Genomic DNA, 17,759 nt, shown 5'->3' with positions numbered 1-17,759 from the left:
AATATATTTTTATGTGTTTATGGGTATAAGGATGCATACACAAATATTTGTTGGGTCAGGTTTCGGGTCTTTGGGTATGCATTATGTAAAACCAAACCTGACTTACAATACTTTTTAGTCCCAACTTTGGAAACAAACAGAACCCAACAGCTTATTAGATTTATTTTCTATACCCAAATTCTAAGTTTCAGATTAATTTCAGATCAGGTTGGTGGGTTATCGGCTTTCATTGATGCCCTACCCGGTGGCAGCATCTCTTATTTCTCAAAATATGAAGATTAGCATCACCAAGTCTGGAGGAAAATTTACAGGCATTATAAAACCTAGCCAGCTTGATATGTCTCAACCAAAGACAATATGAAGTTATATCCTGTTAAGCCCTCAACCAAAACTGTAGGTTTTAAGTAACAACCATATTTTATGAGGCCAAAATATTTTACTCGCATCTAAGTCATGAAAATACAAGGCAGAATTCAGATAATTGCCTTTTCCAGCTAACTGGAGGGGCAAATGGAGGAACCAAAAATTCAAACATTCTGCTGACTTAAAAGTGAGCCTCTATTTACTCTTGGATTAGCCCAAGAAGATAAAAAGGAAAAAAAAACTATTTATATTCCATAATTCAACTAACTTCAGCAGGGAAGTTTATATTGTTAGAGCACATTGAGACATTAGGAAGCTTCTGAACCTGCTACAAAAGTGAGCTTGGAGCAGAAACGACCATCATCTCTTGAAGTTGAAATTTACTTGAATGACATATCTCATCCATATCTGATCCACATTGTACACAATATATTCATTGTACAGCAAGCTACCCTGCAAAAAGACACTAATTTAGTGTATGCTTGTTTAACCCCCTTGGCTTACTGGCCTACCACATTCAGATATGTAAGAAATTGCATGCTACCTCATGGTCTGCTTGCTCTTTTGGTTTTCCAAGGGGAACAATTAGACCGTCTTCAAGAGTCTCCAACTCTGACATGTCTGGTGCTGTTCCTCCAACCCCTTTTGTACTGTAACATAACGAAAACAAGACCATATTGATCGCATTTACATGGGAATTCATCATTGCTTTTATGACTTCAATCAAAGACCATCTCCATTTTGATTACCAGTATAGAGTTGTCAAGGAAGAAATGTGGTAGCAAGGAAATCAGGAAACACCGTTGTTATTGATCAATCCTTCACACCTATAGACAAAAAGAATGCGCTATAGGAACTTACTGGGCTTAAAGAGTATAAATTTAGGGTCTGTTTGGTTGGGGTATGTTAGACTACAGGGTAATCAGACAGTTCCCGAGGATCATTTATCTCGGAAAATGATTGCGGGGGAAATAAATTTCACCACATTCAGTTGGTAGAAAAAGGACTCCAGGAAATGGCACGGGAAAAGATTATTATGTTTTGTTAGAGGTAATCTTATATGAATATTATCAAATTTTCAACAATGACCTTAAATAAACAATTCAAATAATGACCTTTTTTTCGTCTGTTCAGTCCATTTCTTGTCCATATAGGGCCAACTTACATGAAAGCTGTCAGCGACAGTCAAGGGCCATGCCAACTAGTAGTGTTTGGTCTGTCCAAGGAGAGAGACAAAGAGGAGAGATTCACCAAAAAATGGTCAGCTAGTGTTATGTTTTGAGTTGGGACTGTTGTGGGATTGACAATATTAAAAAGAGCATTGTGGGTTTCAACAAGAAAGGTGAGGGTATTTCCGTCAAGCAACGATAATTTCAGATTACCTCCACTCTGTAATCTAGCATGAAAATAAATACCGCCCCCCTGGCAGTATTTATTTTATCTTCTTTCTAAGTAAAGTAGGTGTGGGACCTACCATTTGTTTTACCATCTCTTTCATCATCTTTTCAAACATGGTAATCTGACACGGGATTTATTTTCTCATGACAAATTTTTATGTAACACCAACCAAAGATAGAGTACCCTACAATTCTGCAACATAGACTAGTCAAGGAACATCTAATAAATACCGATATCTACATCCCCAGTCATATTATCATTAAGGATTCCCAACAAATGATGATGCTTTTGCTTGATGTTTTTTACAGTCATAAACCAAAAAAAGGATAATCAGAAAGCATTAAGCAATAAATCCTAACACTACGTAAAAGTGGCTATATATGAACTAAGGTTTGTCTCAGTGGTTATACCCCTCCACTTAGTAATTAGAGATTTTGAATTTGAATCTAAACTCCCCAAGTAATGGAGGCCTGGGGAACTGTACTGTAGGCGGGTCTCCCTTCCTTTCTCTGAAAAAAGCAGCTATATTTCCCAGCATTTCAATTTCCATGATAACCATCCTTAGATTTCTCCCTTAAAGGTTAAAACCAAAATATGGATCCTAACGTTGCTAGACTTTGAAAGCAGTTCCAGGAAAAACTCTCCTTATATTGGGACTTTGATGATTCTATGCATAATAAGAGCCAAACATCCTCCAAAATTTCTAGTTCAGAATAAATTGTGGTCATAGCAAAAATTACGCTTATCTCAATTAACAATGTAATATACCAAATAAATCCTAAAGAATTTCATGAGAAAGGCATATTAGCATCTAAAAACTTAGTTAAACAACGCGCAATATAAGTAGTTATCAAAAATGAACCTCAGTTTTCCCTCTGGCAAACGATCAGCATTATAATTTGCATTTAGTAACTCAGCCATATCACCTAATGCAACCTGTAAGGTAAATATACCAACAAATTGTCAGGAAATTCCTAATACAAAATACAGAAAGCAAAATATGGTAGAATATGATGCCAAGATATCCAGACAAGCGAGCAACCTCACATAAAAGCAGCACTCCAGTCCTAGATTCATGTGATGCACAACAATAATTTGCACTCTTTGAGAACATATCAGCAAAATAAACTCCCTTTCCAAACATGTAACCAGTGACCGGTGCTTCTGGAGGAGCAATTCGCAATCCTGTTGTTTATGATGGCAGAGCACATATTCAAAATGTATTCTTAGTTACAACATTGTATTCTAAATTTCCAAGAATATCAGAATGTAAATTTTTCTTATCATCATAGTTAAAGCAACTTTTGTCCTCAACAATTACAAGATCTACAAAAAACTAGAAAAAGAGGAGGAATATTGCTGGAATGAAGATATTCTAAAAAATCAAGGGAAAAAAGACAACAAAGCACTGAAATTATACTTCGTAAAGAGGTCCGTCGGACAATAGAATCATTCCTTAACACAACATAAAACAATCTGACAGGTTACTGTCTAGCTGGCAAGTCAATAACTTGATCAGATCATTTTGAGTTTTTAACCAAAGAGTATCTAAAGATGAGACAAAAATTTTGTTGTAAAGACAGGATATTCTCTCAAGTAGCTTTTGGAAGCTGTTTGACTATTGCACACATGAGTGTTGCATGGTGTATTAGATGAACTCACTGAAAGGGAGACAGAATAAAAAAATTGAAAAAATAATTGTAAAGTAAAAACAGCATATAAGAAAAGAATAAGCATTGCCTTGTGAAAGAATCCCAGTCCAGTTTGTGAGTCGAGAACCATGCCACAAAAGCATCCTGTTTTTTGTATTAGAAAACTGCACAGAAGCACAAGGAGTTACACAATGCACTGAAAGTGCATCAGTGATGCCAAAAGAGAGGGGGTGGGGAAGTTAAAACTTTACTACAAGCAGATATCTTGAATTATATAATTCATTACAAAGTATAATGCATCAAATATTCACCTTTCTGAAATGTTCAAATTCACCCTGCCTTGAAACCTTAAATATCTGTTCAATATCAACTGTATAATTTGAGTGTGTTTGGGCATGAGTATTTAGCATATACTTCTTTATCTGTTCACAGCAGCAAAACTCAGTCAGCAAGAAGCTGAATATCCATGTAAGATTAACAACATTTCAATGAGTTGATAAGGTTGGATACAATTTTCAAATTTTCAGTAATTGTCACCACTGACTGTACAGCCAAAAGAGTGAAAATACAAATTGCAAAGAACACAACCACCACATAATCCCACCAGAGCTCCTCCTTGTAAGTTTTCAAGTAGATTGGGATCATTCTCAATGAATCCATAAGTGATGAAATTATTTCATTAGGTACTTGAAGAAGACAACAAGACAAGCCAATAAGTTTCATTATGTTGCTCATGCTTGTCCAATTTCAAGTTACCCTCTGTATTTACAAGGATCTTCTTTGCCTTATTTCTTCCTCATACACATTAAATATCTATCAGCCAGTTATTTACATTTTTGCAACAATTCTACTTATGGAAAAGGAACCCATGATCCTGTACATGGGATCATATATCCCAGTTTCATTTATGAGGAGTCAATTTAATAGTAGTCGGCATATTACTAATCGATGGGGCCTCCTTAATAAGTACTAGAAAATCCCATAGATTGGAACCCAGGCTTGTGGACCTGAATACAACAGTAGGAACATTGTTCTTCCAATTGGAATAGCCTAGTGTACAAAATCTTTTAGAGATAATAGGAATGATAACACATAAATATCTTTTATTTTAGCAGAGTAAAATAAAACTGTCCTGGTTAACAGAAAAAAACCCATAATTATCTGAAATATGTCATACTTGTGCCGTTCATTTCCTTCGAGCTTGCTTATTCAGCTGCAAAGCATTTAAATAATCCTGGGCAGCCATCTGAGAATCAAGTATTGCAGAGTGTCTCCCTAAAAGAGTGTGCACACCTATAAGAGAGAGAGAGCATCTTCTCGAATTTCCATGTTTTACCTTCATTTTAGGTTTTGAACTTTTCAAACTAGTTCATGAAAGATGTTGTCTGGCTCTAAAAGTTTCAACAGATGCAAAACATTGTACATCAAGGTTCTTCAACTTGGTCTTGTATCAGTATGGCAGTACTGGATGTGTATTCAAAACTATATGCATTCTAAGGCTTGCTGGATTTTACTCAATTCATCCAAACAAAGAACCCCTCGTAGGTGATTATCCTCTTAAAGCTTCTGATACAAATTAATCTCAGAAAATGCATTACATTCTCACTTTGCTAATTCTTTTCCACCAAATTACTAAAATATGACATAAATGAACATTTTATCCTCAGTTCATATAATTTTATGTTTGTATTGATCAATTGTTTTAAAAGACATGATTCTTTGATGGGCATTCGGAAGAAGTTTACACAGAGTTCAGTTGTTACCAACATGCCCTGCTATTATTTCGGTGGAATATAGAGTAAAGAGAGGCAATTTTGTAATTTAATTTGTGCAATGATTGCAAGCAAAAAATTAAATCTCATGGGGAATGGATGAGGCATTTACTGTACAGATTAAATTACAAAATTTCCCTCTCTTAAGTTTGAAGCGCATGGGATAAAAGGAACATGTACACGATAGCAATGTCCTAGTGTTTTGTGAAAATCTCTTCTGCACACCCAGTCTATGTATATTTTTGTAACACTTCATCAATGGATTGAATAAGCCTAGAGAGGTAATCATATTAATCATCAATTAAATTTTCCCTCTTCAAAGTGCATGGATATGATAAAAAAGAGAGCATACAGGTACTAGTAGAGCGATGTACAAGCCTGGTCAATTATGTATTAGGAGTCTATACATGTTTCATATACACATTTATATGTGTGGCTGCAAACAAAAGGACAGTGGTTTGAAAATTTGAACATGCCAAGACAAAAAAAAAACAGTATGGAAAATACAAGGTTGGCTAAGATCGGATAGAATTTGTATAACAGTAACAAATCAAATGTTTAAATCAATAATCATTTCCCAAAAATATGGATACACAAAAAAAGTTGCAATGGATCCAATTGTACCATTATTTGCAAAGTGAATATAACAATAGTATGCAATAACACATCTGAGATAATTGCACACATTCTTTTACATGCAGTCATACAAAAAAAATATCAAATAGCATTCATGGGTAGAAAAGTTGGCCCAGGATGTATTTTAAATAACTTCTAGGGTGACCACAACACCTCAAACAACTTCCAGAACCGGATAAATCTTGTTATTTAATCATTTATTTTATGTGTTTGTATAAAGAAATGCCAAATTGACCAAATATTACTAATGTGATTTAATGTAGTTTCATGACATTAAAAAGTGAAATATGTGGAATTACAAATTTGTTGAATTAATATGCAAAGAGTACTTACCATCGAAAATTCTTGCGAATCAACTTCGACTGGCATTAATTCACAATGGAGTAGTTGATAACGAGAATACAAAGGGTCTTCCTACAGTATGGAACATAGCAATTAAAAATGCCAAGTTTTATCAAAAAGAGAAAAAGACAGATAAAGAAAACTGAGTGCAACTTTTGTGCATCATTATACTCAAAGAAAAGAGGATACCATCATCATGTAAAAAAAAAAACAAAAAGAGTAAGAATCAGCAGCAAGAAGCATGTACTCACAAGAAATGACAAATAGAAGCAACAAGTTAGAGTTTTAAAACCCCTGCAGATATCATGGAAGAATTGCCAAAACAAGGCTATGAAGAAAGAAAGTAGATCGAAACATACCTGCATGTCAGCATCATCTTTCAAAATTTTGGTTGCAATCTCTATCTCCCCTAGGGCTGCAACCTTCAAAAACACAGAATAATAGTGAGAACAAATTCAAGGTGCACAGGTTGATATCATGGCGAAGAGAAAAACTTATAGCGAAGTATTTCATAAATTGAAACTGCAAGCAAGAACTGTCTAAGCAGGATATGAAAGTGGCTAGAAAATGTTATAGCCCAAAATAACAAAAAGCCAAATCTCGGATATCTTCAATGAGGTAGAGCTTCCTATGGAAAAGTGATATTGCAGATAAACTAAACTATTGAACAGAATATAACCAGCAAACTATATTGCAACTACTTAAAGCTGGCATTCTGCACCATGTTCAAACATTAACTCCAAATAAAGGCCCTCCCTATCAACACACTACACAATTTCTTCAACAGCCTAAGGTGATAAGAGATAACCTTCCATCAACTTTGAGATATATTTACAGCCTTAAGCTGTGCTGTTAATTATGCACAATTAATGTCATATTGATATTAAACAAATTGCTAAACAAGATTTGACTGTGATGAGAGATAAAAAGATCGACGGCTGGATATGTGGAAAAATGGTGAACAAAATAGATGCACATGCAGACATGCCCCATGCTGAATCACCAGGTCAGTTGACAAAACTCAACAGCTTCTGAATAACAAGCAAATGTGCCAATGAAGCATTTACTTGAATAAACTAACTGTAGATGAAGCTTGGCCACAATTGTACGCATCTTATGTAGGTTAAGCAAGTGAAAAGTCAAAGAGATGAATGAAGGATTACCATGTCAAGCTTGCATTTAAATTTATAAGGAGTATCAATGACAAATTCACCTGTCAATGTCATAATTCACACAAGTCAAACCCAATGAAGAGAAGCACAATGCCATACATAGGAACTAAGTTTATTAGGCTGGAGAAGTAGAACATACGCATCTTCTTGTAACCAAAGTCATGTGGGATCACTGTGTAGAACTCCCTGCAACGAAAAAGAAAAATTATAAACGTAAGTAACAAATGAGAGTCAATTTATTTCATTTATGGAATGCAAAAGAACAAAGTAGCAGTAAACATCAAAGAATGTGATAGATGAAAAAAGCAGACTTGCATAACATCCTTCATTCAGAAATTTAGCCAATAATTTCTTAGAAAGATTTGCACAGACCCTTCTAAAATAATGAACGATATTCTTGAAAGGAGAAAAATATAGGGTAATTGTGAATAAACTAACACGAACTACAACAAAAATTAAGGAATCAATATTTAATCCAGCATCATATTAATCCTGGGGCCCAACTTGTTTAGGATGGCCCATAACAATTCGGCTAACCAAAATTTTTTGTATTATGTATAATTATTTTACAATTAATACTAGTAGCAAGCCGAAGCCAATATGAGTACGATTGACAAATCTTCTAACCAATACGACTTTTTTGTTCTGCTAAGACATCACATACAGCATTTGATGACAAATCTGCAGGCACTGCATCATCTCTAATATCTTAATTCCAGAATCATGCTTCAGAAAGGACAAGTGCAGGTATAAATATTGCAATATATTCTGGGCATGCTAGACAGTTAAGCATAAGTTTGTAACTACAGGACTGGAAGTTATCAGTTACCAATAGATTCCATCCAGAAATCACCCAGCTATGCTACTGCAGCGCATGCATTACATATTTGGTTTTTTTCTATATATAGACCTAAAAACTTCTAATTTTCTGTGTATGCACAGTAGAGTTGTGTTTTGCATGAATGTGATTCCCACTACATTTTCTTTCGCATGAATACCCCTGCAAGTAGCTACTTTTAGCAGCTGTCTACCCAACCAAGGTTGAAATTGATCCGTGATTTAACCTTAATTTATTTGCAAAATGACATAAACATCCTTATCCAAGAAAGGGAAACAAACTCATCTTCTCTTCTGACATCAGACAATGGTCAAGGGCATACATGTCATTTCATTAAAAAAAATAGTTTTACACCATTCAACAGATAGTTAACAGAAAGGGCATTAGTGCCAAAAAAAGGTATCTGCAAGTGCACTCAGAAAATGCAAAATTACAGGGCACAAACACAAACTAGAAGTTCTAAGGGGTATATATGCAACAAAAAAAAAATCCTATCATATATAATGGGTGCTTTTTTTATTTCGGTCAATTTTGGTTGTTATTGCAGAGATGATATTTGACTAGGCATATGCATTTTAGTGCTTTCGTGATCTCATCTTTGAAGTTGTGATACTTAATGTCATTAATCAATAATGGAATGTGACTAGCAGTTAGTTCTCTATGCTCAACAATTTTAACTGCTAATACCTGTAGACCCAAATATGCAAGCCTATCCATGCTACAGGGAATTCAAACATTAACTTCATTATTGATACAGTTTCTCAATTCCCCGCCGGGAGAAAACAAATGAGAAAAAAAAAGATCGCATAGAATGTTTTTTAGCAGTTCAGCAGTAGTGCATTAATTTAGAAACATAGAAGAGCACCTCGTATCATATGCTCTAGTTTCTTCGATAGTTATGGACCAGACATGCATACAGAATTAACTAACAGATAAATCCGTACGCATTGCCCACTTCAAAATTTAGAAATATTTCTGTAAGCATCTACCACCAATGCTGATGTTAAGTTAGTCAATTCTAGAGAGGCATGAATATCCTTACACATTTGTTTTTTTGGGGTCATGCCATGTAGTATACAGCACATTGATCAAACTTAATACATAATTAATTGCTGGATATATTTGCATGCATTAACCACTATAGAGTTTAGACAGATATCTGTAAGCATCTGTCATATCTTCAGAAACTAACATCAATGTCAAGTTAGGACAGTGCCAAAGAGGCATAAATACGATAAATGCTTACCCACTTAATTGTTCAAGTTTTTTCTTGTCAGATTGTAAAATCACATCAGATATCCTCCTCAAGACATCATAGCCCTGTAAGAAATTAGATGAACATGATCTGCAAAGCTATGGATAAGATTTCGGAAGGAAAAGAAGGTGAAATTCCACAACAATTTGTAAAGAAATAACTACCACAATGCATTTTCATCAACCAACCTTCAAGTAAGCATGTCAGCAAATCATTATGACAATTACAAACCTAAATTAACACAAATCATGAATAGCTTATTAGTCAAACAGAACAAAAGGTTTTTGCAAAGCAAAGATGTAGAAGTTTTTTACTCTATGCAGAAAGGGTCTTAAATGTGGAACAAAGACAGCAAAATTTGGGAGTGTTATACAATATGATAAGTTGCAACTATGTTCCAACTAAATCTGGTTAATAATCTATTAACTTTGGCTATAACTTACGTTGTAGTTGATACTGTTGATCTGTCAATGAATAGCATGTCTACTAACAGACAAGTAGGAGATGAGTTACATACTTGGAAACAGTTACAATGAGAAGGTAACTAATAAGTTAACAAAAAGAGCACAAGAAGTTTATGAACCTTTGCAAGGATAACAGCATGAACCAACCAAATACTTCATGCTCACAAACCTAGCCTACAAAGTTCCTTTCAGAATGGCTGTCAACTGGTGCAATAACATGTAAGCAAGAATCCAACATACCCAAACTCATTGGCCTAACAAAGTTTATAGCCTTGCAAAGGTTGCATGTAGCACATATCCAGAAACATGACCGCTGGTTCATTGTGTAGACAAAGAGGTCAAATAATCAGACACTGATCAGTTGTAAAGAACTCCTAGTGTCTTGGCTTTGCCTTAAAAAATAGTTAAATTTCAGCTCACACAACTAAAACTCTTTTAAGACTCTTGGCTCATGCACAATTTGATTTCCTCACACAATAACACAGACCATTGGTGATATGAGTTTCATATCTGTCAACCGAAGCAGCTTCCTTTGCTCAACGGACAGCTCTGACTAGAACTTTGTAAGTTGGTGGGGGTGGGTGGCAGCCCTTTCACCTGGCAAAGAGCTCAGATCTTGGTAATTACATGTTACAGTATACAAATAAGAACTCTAGTATGATAAAGCATCAAGTTCCTCTCCTGACTCAGCCAGACCATAAATAGATCCACATGGGTAACTCATGTCATTATCCTAACATAAGTTACATAAAAACCTGAAGGATACCAAAAAGCACATTTTATCTGCAACGATAACTCATCGAACCTAGACATGAAGTTTTCCACAAGTGGCCACCAGAACCCAAACCAGTGTCCACCTGAAGGCCTTGCCATGTTGTGACACGTGGTTACCAATACCAAGTCACACTCATAGCCACAAGAAACATGCAAAGTGAAAAGTGCACTTTGAGCACCATTTCCCCCTCCATTTGTCCATATTTGGAGCCTGTGTTCTTGGCTTACTGCCCAATAACCTGCTTGTGTGTTTGACAGAGCAAAGTAGAAAATGCGTATGTATTACCCACCAGACAAGAAAGCCAGTCTTTACTTAGAAAAGAATCAAAAAACAGTGGACAACCACCATGGATTTCATTACAAATGAAATACATACCCAGACCAAAGTCTGAAAACAAAAGGGAACAAGAACAGAATTAGGCCTTCCCTAAACCCTATGCAAAACACTTTTGCACACCATAATATCTAGATGGGCTCTGGACCAGCCCCTCACCAAACAAGAAATAACAGCCATATAGCACAACAGGATCACAGCAAACAGTTAAAACCAAAAACAAAACCAAGGAGACAGGTTCATTCTAGTCAGCATCTCAGAGTTCTGTAGTCTGCACTAAACAATCATCTTCCTGACAATATTAAAGAAGCCAACTTTACGTACTCAATTCTCGATAAAAGCTAGTTTGAGAAGTTCAATCAAATTATCATGAGAAATATCAAGACCAAATCTGATGAATGTCATTTTGATCTAAAAATCGAATCAAGAATTGCTTCTTTTAGTATTTACTGAGAACCCTATTGTAAAACTCATGTTTGGTTAGAAGCCTCACCTTCAATATTGTAGATTTGCTTAGCTTACCAAGTGGCAACTTGTCAGCATTGTATCCTAGAAGAGAAAAAGAAAACATGGGCAACTATAAGACTTGCAATGGATTAACCTAGTAAACAGAAATCAACTTAAAAACCAGGCACACATAAACAAGTTGGAATTGTATTAGTATAGTTGCAACTATTTGGCTTGAAGTATTGATGCTTACAATCTATGTTCATCATGTATTGTGCATATAGTTACATTAAGTGAAAGAGATATTCTCTATCATAATCATAGATATTTGGCCAATTTCCAATCATAGGTCCATCATGCTATGGAAACCTATCAAAAATATTACTTATCAAATCCCATGCCATTATATAGATCCATGAATCATTTTCTCTTGCTAAATCTAAGAGCTCTGAAGATCCATGTTTGGATATGGGTTTCTAAAGTTGATCTCCTTCATTTGATGAGATCATCTAAATAATACTTGCAATGTCTTCCTTTCGTAAATTCTGGTTTCAGGAAACTACTTAATAGTTGTTCATAGTGATACTAATGAACTTTGTAGGACTTAGGGCATTGGAAGATTGTGTCAAATAGAGTCCATCACCATCAAATCACAATCAAAACCACAAAGCCAAAGCCATCTACAAGCCAATAGAGGACATGCCCAGGGAGTAGGGCACATATACATAAGACCAAAGCTCAGTTTGAACACAATGACATTTTTCTCAAAGGCTCAAATAGATCTTAAAAACTCGTGGATATAGAACTGCAACTTAGGGGCCATACACATACCAAGACCAAAGCTCAATTTAAACTAAAGAACATCCCCCAAAGGCCCAATTAGAGCTTCAGAACTAGTGGATATACAACCTCAATTTAGAACCTAATTTTTAAGCTCTACTTGGCTGGAATTTCTCCCTCACATACATATATCTTATCTATTCATTTCACTGTCTTAACATTACTTATTGTCAAATTGACTGAATGATCTCTCATCTATGTGAGAATCTCATTAAATAAGAAAACTGTATAGAGAAATTAGCTATAGACAGCTATACATTACAGGAAAATTAGCTATAATACATAGCAACTAGCTATAGACAGCAAATCTGCTAATTAGTTCTGCTAGCTAAATTAGGAAGACTAAGCTATACATAGTTAATAGAAATAACAAAGGAAATGAGTAGATTGCGGAAATAAAGGTAATTAGATTTGTTATGGAAACCATAAAGAAATAGGATCTATAGGATCAGCAGATCCTATTAACATCCCCTCTCAAATCGATGCTGGCTGATCAAGAAGCATCAATTTGCCAACTAGAAACTTATGGCGTTGATGAGTCATAGCTATGGTAAACACATCAGCAATCTGAAAATCCATGTCTACCACTTCTTGCTTTGTCCATGTTTTAGATATCCCCACATACTATTCTCAAGTTTCATAAGCATAAATTGCACAACAAACTCTCTCTCTCAGAAATTGCATGAAAAACTAAAAAGTTCTGACTATAGCTAGCTGACCTTCTAGGTGCCATGGCAAGTGTGTTGCCTAAAGTTGCATTGGCTGGTAACATGGAACCAATTCATTGAGATTCCTTGTCAGGACAAAAGTAAATTGTTTAACTTTTTTTCCAAACTTAATGGATCATAGCTTGATTTATAAAGCTGAGCTTGTTAAAGTTAAAGTATCGTACAGGCAATAGATTGCTGTGATTATACATGTATGTATTATGTGTGTGCATGTTTACATATGTAACACAAATGAGAACATTGAGACAGATGTCTGGTAAAAGTAGGAAGGATAATCTAAGAGAGTGAAATATGAGCATAATAGAGGAGCTATAGCAGTTGAAAACAATGTGATGGAGAACTTTAGTCTTTTTGACTGATAAGCTTGAAATAACATCATAGGTAACCCTAAAGAGAAAATGTTTGGTGAATGAGAACCCGTAAGTTGAACCAAATAGTTGGGAAAAGGTCGTTGATTGTGATTGCATGTATATGTATGTCTATAATTATTGCCTCCATGTAGTAGACTTTTGCAGTATTGCAAGCCATCAACACAAGCTTTTCAAGTTTTGTACACCTGAAAGTAGGTTATGGAAGTACCTCTCAGAATATGTAATGTATATCATGAATAGATGTGTATCTTAATGCAACAGTCAGAATGCAATCATGAATAGATGGCTGTTTCTGCGAGCAGTCGAGTACCATGAAGTGGCATATTTTCATGATTGTATTTTGACTGCCAAACTAGCATATGCTTCTATTCTATGATTTATTTTCATGACTGTATTTTGACTGCTAGACTAACATATGCATCTACTCTATGATTTTGCTTATGGGCTGTCTCTAGTGACAATGTCAAATCAAAACAACAATTTAGAGTCTGTAGGAAATAAAATACATAAGTTACTTGCCTATCTCCAACATTTGCTGTTTCATCATGCTGATATTGCAGATCAGGGATATAAACTTTGCAATGCGTGGCTCAAGTTTTGTCTCTCGAAGTTGAGTAGTGATGGAGTCATCACATTTATTTACAACCTGATAATTAAGTCCAGTGTTAGTTTAGAATTGCAAGATAAACTATTATACCGAGACAAATTTAAATATCCGATTCAGAAAATAACTAATCAAAAGAAAGGCTCAGAAATGTAGAAGTGTGCTGCATAACTGTTTCCTTCTCTGTTTCACTATAGTCCATCTCTAACCAAGCATAGCATTTAGGGTAACATGTGAAATTTTTGCGATGAGACCACTGATTCTTTGTCTTGTCAAAAAACTTCATCTGAAATTCATTTATCGCTCTTTCTCGTGATGTGTAGGGGCCATGTAACTTATCTTGACCTCTCACTCCAACTCTACCCCATCTATTGTAAACCATGAATGTCCTACCATCATCAGATTCTGCAATTAATCCTGTGTTAGGCTTCAAACATCCAAAAACATACTGAATATGACATAAACATAAATTATCAAGCATTGTCTGACCTAGTAATAAGGCAAAACTATATTTGATTTGACACTTCAACTAATAAAGAATCTATTTCCATTTGGAAAGCAGAAAATATAAATTACATGACCTTCGTAAAGAGGTTCTGCACCATGTAATAACGCAAAAGGTAGCAATATAACCAAAGATTGAAAAGATGGACCTGAAGAACTAATAGATATTTGCATCTTTAATGATATTCATTACAAAAATAATTTATATAGTCATATACAGAATAGGCAAACCTAGAGCTTGAATAACATAGAATTTGTTGTTGTTTTCTCCAACATTTGTCTGATTCAGAATAGCATCATAAACTTCACCTCCCTGCAACCAATACAATATGATAAATCAAAACGAGGATCATGCTAGACAAGAAACCAATACACAAACATGAACATATTACTTAAGTACCAAAACCCTAAAGCACAAAAGTGACAAACTTCCAATAATTCACAATAAAACATGCCTGATAAATACTTTTCACCATAAAATACTATTCTGCTGCTTGAGGACTCGTTATAGATGACAGCATCTGAGGTATGTCATCTCTGATATAGGTGTCAGATTTCGAGAATAAGTGAAGTAGTTACACAAAATAAAAGATAAAAGAAACAAAAAGAAAAGAAACCAATCATAGTCTAGCATGGCCTATAACGTCATAGTAACAAGAGTCAATTTCATTGACAAAGTTAATCATTAAAAAAAATGTTTGATGATCTGCCTATGGACTCCAGTATTGACATAACTCAGTAAGAGGGTGGACTTTGCTAATGCTGAAATAATATGCAATTATCTGAAGGATTATAGTATCTTGAAGGCAAAGACGTTAGAGGAGCAAGCGGTTTCATTACTTCTTATTTTCATCGACCAACATTTAATTGAAAAGGATTGTAAACAAATCCACTTCCACCCACCTAATAATTGCAACAGGAACAAAGAACGCAATACACTTACTTGCTGCAACACATGGTAGTTCGACTTTATATGATCCGGAAGGTACTGATCCAACACCGCCCCGCCCTTCTTGGTAGCTGTAATCAGCTTCTCCTTCTTACTCCCCTCGATTTCCTTTCCTGATCACCACGCAGTTCACAAACACCATCAACTTACACTTTTTTTTAAACAAAGATAAAATTTTGGCCATCAAAAGAAGAAGCTTAATCCTCCAAACCTTCAAGAACCTCCTCAGAACCCTTCTCCGCATCCACAGAGAGCCTCTCCACGAGTTCCCTCTTCGACCCGTGAGCTGGCAACCCACGAAGGGAAGCCAGTTCCCTCAGTTCCCTGACGCTCATCTCCCGAAGCCTTTCGATCCCATCGCCCACCTCAGGCTCATCTCTGGACCTCTTCTTGCCCGCATTGGAGGCGCCATTCTCCCTGGCATCTCTGGATGCCTCCTCTTCCTTCCCTTCTTCGCGGAGGGCCGCGTCCAGCCTCCGTACCTACAATCAAAGAAATAGGTCGATGGACTCCATAGCGAAAGAGAGAGAGAGGTAGGGAGGGAGAGATTAGTAGGGAATTACGAGGGTGGGTTTGGTGCCGGCCGTGTCGAGACCGCGGGCGGAGAGCTGGGCGCGGAGCTCGTCGACTTTGAGCTTCAAGGACATGGCCCTGGGTTTTTGTATATATATATATATATTTTGAGAGGAGGAGGAAGAGGAGGAAAGGGGAGGGGTTTTTATAGGGTTTTGCTTCGGAAAGGGCAGGGAAAGCCCGAGGCTTGCGAGGGAAGGAGAACCATTGCGCGCAGCACGTCTCGGTTTTTGGGTTACCAGCTATTGCATATGAAAAGGTCCAATTGAAAAGTGCCACGTATGAAAATAAAAAATGCACCATATTTATATACTTGAAAGCTCCGACATCCGTGAGGCCAGCAGGGTGGCCATTTCCTAATTCAAAAAGTGGTGGCGTTTCCGTAATTCATTGCTGTTGCAGGGGCTCTCTTGTATCAACTCCTGCGGTAAATACATGTTCTAACACGCCATGTGTCATCTTTTTCAGCCGTATCAGAGCCACGTTAGTTGTCTTCCCAACTCGTAGCTTAAATCAGTCATCTCTACCATTTTTTCTTATCCCATACCGATGCTACAAAGCAGCCTTCCTTATCTCAACATCTAGGTGGCAGCCTCTCAACACGGGATCTACATTAAATAAGTTGTTCACGAGGAACGTAGCTCTCCTATTCAAAAAAAATATCCATGTTTACTATTTTACGTGGCACGTTTCGGCGGGCACTGTTAAGTCACAAGCTCCGTTTGGGCTCGTGAGCTGCTCGAGCTTAGGCTCGGGTTTAAACGGATCTCATTTTGAGCTCAGGCTCGGGCTCGTTGGACTAACGAGTCGAACTCAAGCCGAGCTTTTATCGGACCAAGTCCGAGCAGCTTGGCTCGTTAACAGGTCTAGTGGCCAACCATTTGAAGATATTCTCTGAGTCGAAGAGAGAGCTGCCTAATGCACTCCGATATTTGTTGCCCTTCGATTTTTTTTTGGATGTATATGTACTAGAACTATATGAATCATCCGCCTCAGCAAAAAGAAAAAGAAAAAAAAAGGCAAGCTCGGACATCTGAAACTTTATCTTTGCTTTTGTAGCATCTTAAATATTTTTTATCACTTGGGAGCCCAACCCCTTTCTCAAGTCAGTTTCGGCGAATGCATGATGGATGGTGGTAGAAAGGGTGAAGCGAGCTTTGTAATCAAAGATCCAGATTCTAGAGTAATGGCAGCTAGAGGGAGCTTGATATTTGACATCTCGGTTCTTGGGACAAAGTTGAGAACTATCTAGGCTGGCCTTTGTCGTGCCCAACATATGCTGAGGATTGACACCATCTTGCTAGAAGGTGCCATAGTGGTCAAGTGGATTCAGAAGTGTGCCAGAGAGGAATGGTGCCAACCCATGCTTCAGGACAACTGGAGTTTGGCTAATGGGAGTATCTCCTTTGGGATGAGGCATATCTATAGGGAGGTAGATGGAACTGCAAACGAGATGGCTTCCTATGTAGCAGATTATTCGAATGGGGTCCTTTGGACTGGAAAGGCAGAGTTGCCTAGTGCGATTCAAGACTTCTTGTTTTCTGACTTTTTTTAGATATATTCATTCCAAATTAATATAAATTATTTATTATAGCAAAAAAAAATAAAATAAAATAAAAATTACCCAAGCAGTCAGGCCTAACCACAACCTGTGCTTGTCTAGCCAATGAAGACCTTGATTTCTGGGTTCACTTTTAGATCATTGGACCCTAGTGAAGTTTGGTATGTTAGAGTATTTCTACT

General features: G+C 36.5%; 1 protein-coding gene across 6 annotated transcripts; it reads right to left on the bottom strand.

The window, feature by feature from the left end:
- Positions 1 to 416: 416 nt before the first annotated feature.
- Positions 417 to 16,238, bottom strand: PARP2 (poly(ADP-ribose) polymerase). 6 transcript variants are annotated; one of them, XR_015973037.2, is made up of 19 exons: positions 16,007 to 16,238; positions 15,655 to 15,925; positions 15,438 to 15,556; positions 14,726 to 14,807; positions 14,163 to 14,395; positions 13,906 to 14,032; positions 11,494 to 11,549; positions 9,420 to 9,493; positions 7,475 to 7,521; positions 7,327 to 7,376; positions 6,523 to 6,585; positions 6,155 to 6,235; positions 3,725 to 3,835; positions 3,502 to 3,577; positions 2,804 to 2,946; positions 2,624 to 2,697; positions 1,113 to 1,190; positions 908 to 1,013; positions 417 to 816 (listed from the first exon to the last, which is right to left on the bottom strand). XR_015973037.2 is itself a non-coding variant. In XM_008814055.5 (18 exons), the coding sequence occupies exons 1-18, from the start codon at positions 16,088 to 16,090 to the stop codon at positions 724 to 726; spliced, it is 1,890 nt and encodes a 629-aa protein (XP_008812277.4). In that variant the 5' UTR covers positions 16,091 to 16,238; the 3' UTR covers positions 417 to 723. The 6 variants fall into 6 exon arrangements, 3 of the variants coding, with proteins under 3 accessions (XP_008812277.4, XP_088566621.2, XP_088566618.2); XR_015973039.2 differs by having other exon boundaries at positions 541 to 816; positions 2,809 to 2,946; XR_015973038.2 differs by lacking the exon at positions 1,113 to 1,190 and having other exon boundaries at positions 2,809 to 2,946.
- Between the last annotated feature and the right edge of the window lie 1,521 nt (positions 16,239 to 17,759).

This window comes from Phoenix dactylifera, chromosome 14 (assembly GCF_051530095.1).
Source record: "Phoenix dactylifera cultivar Ajwa chromosome 14, Ajwa_hap1_PhDact_Kaust_v1.1, whole genome shotgun sequence".
Lineage (NCBI taxonomy): Eukaryota > Viridiplantae > Streptophyta > Magnoliopsida > Arecales > Arecaceae > Phoenix > Phoenix dactylifera.
This window is presented reverse-complemented; position numbering and strand designations above follow the sequence as displayed.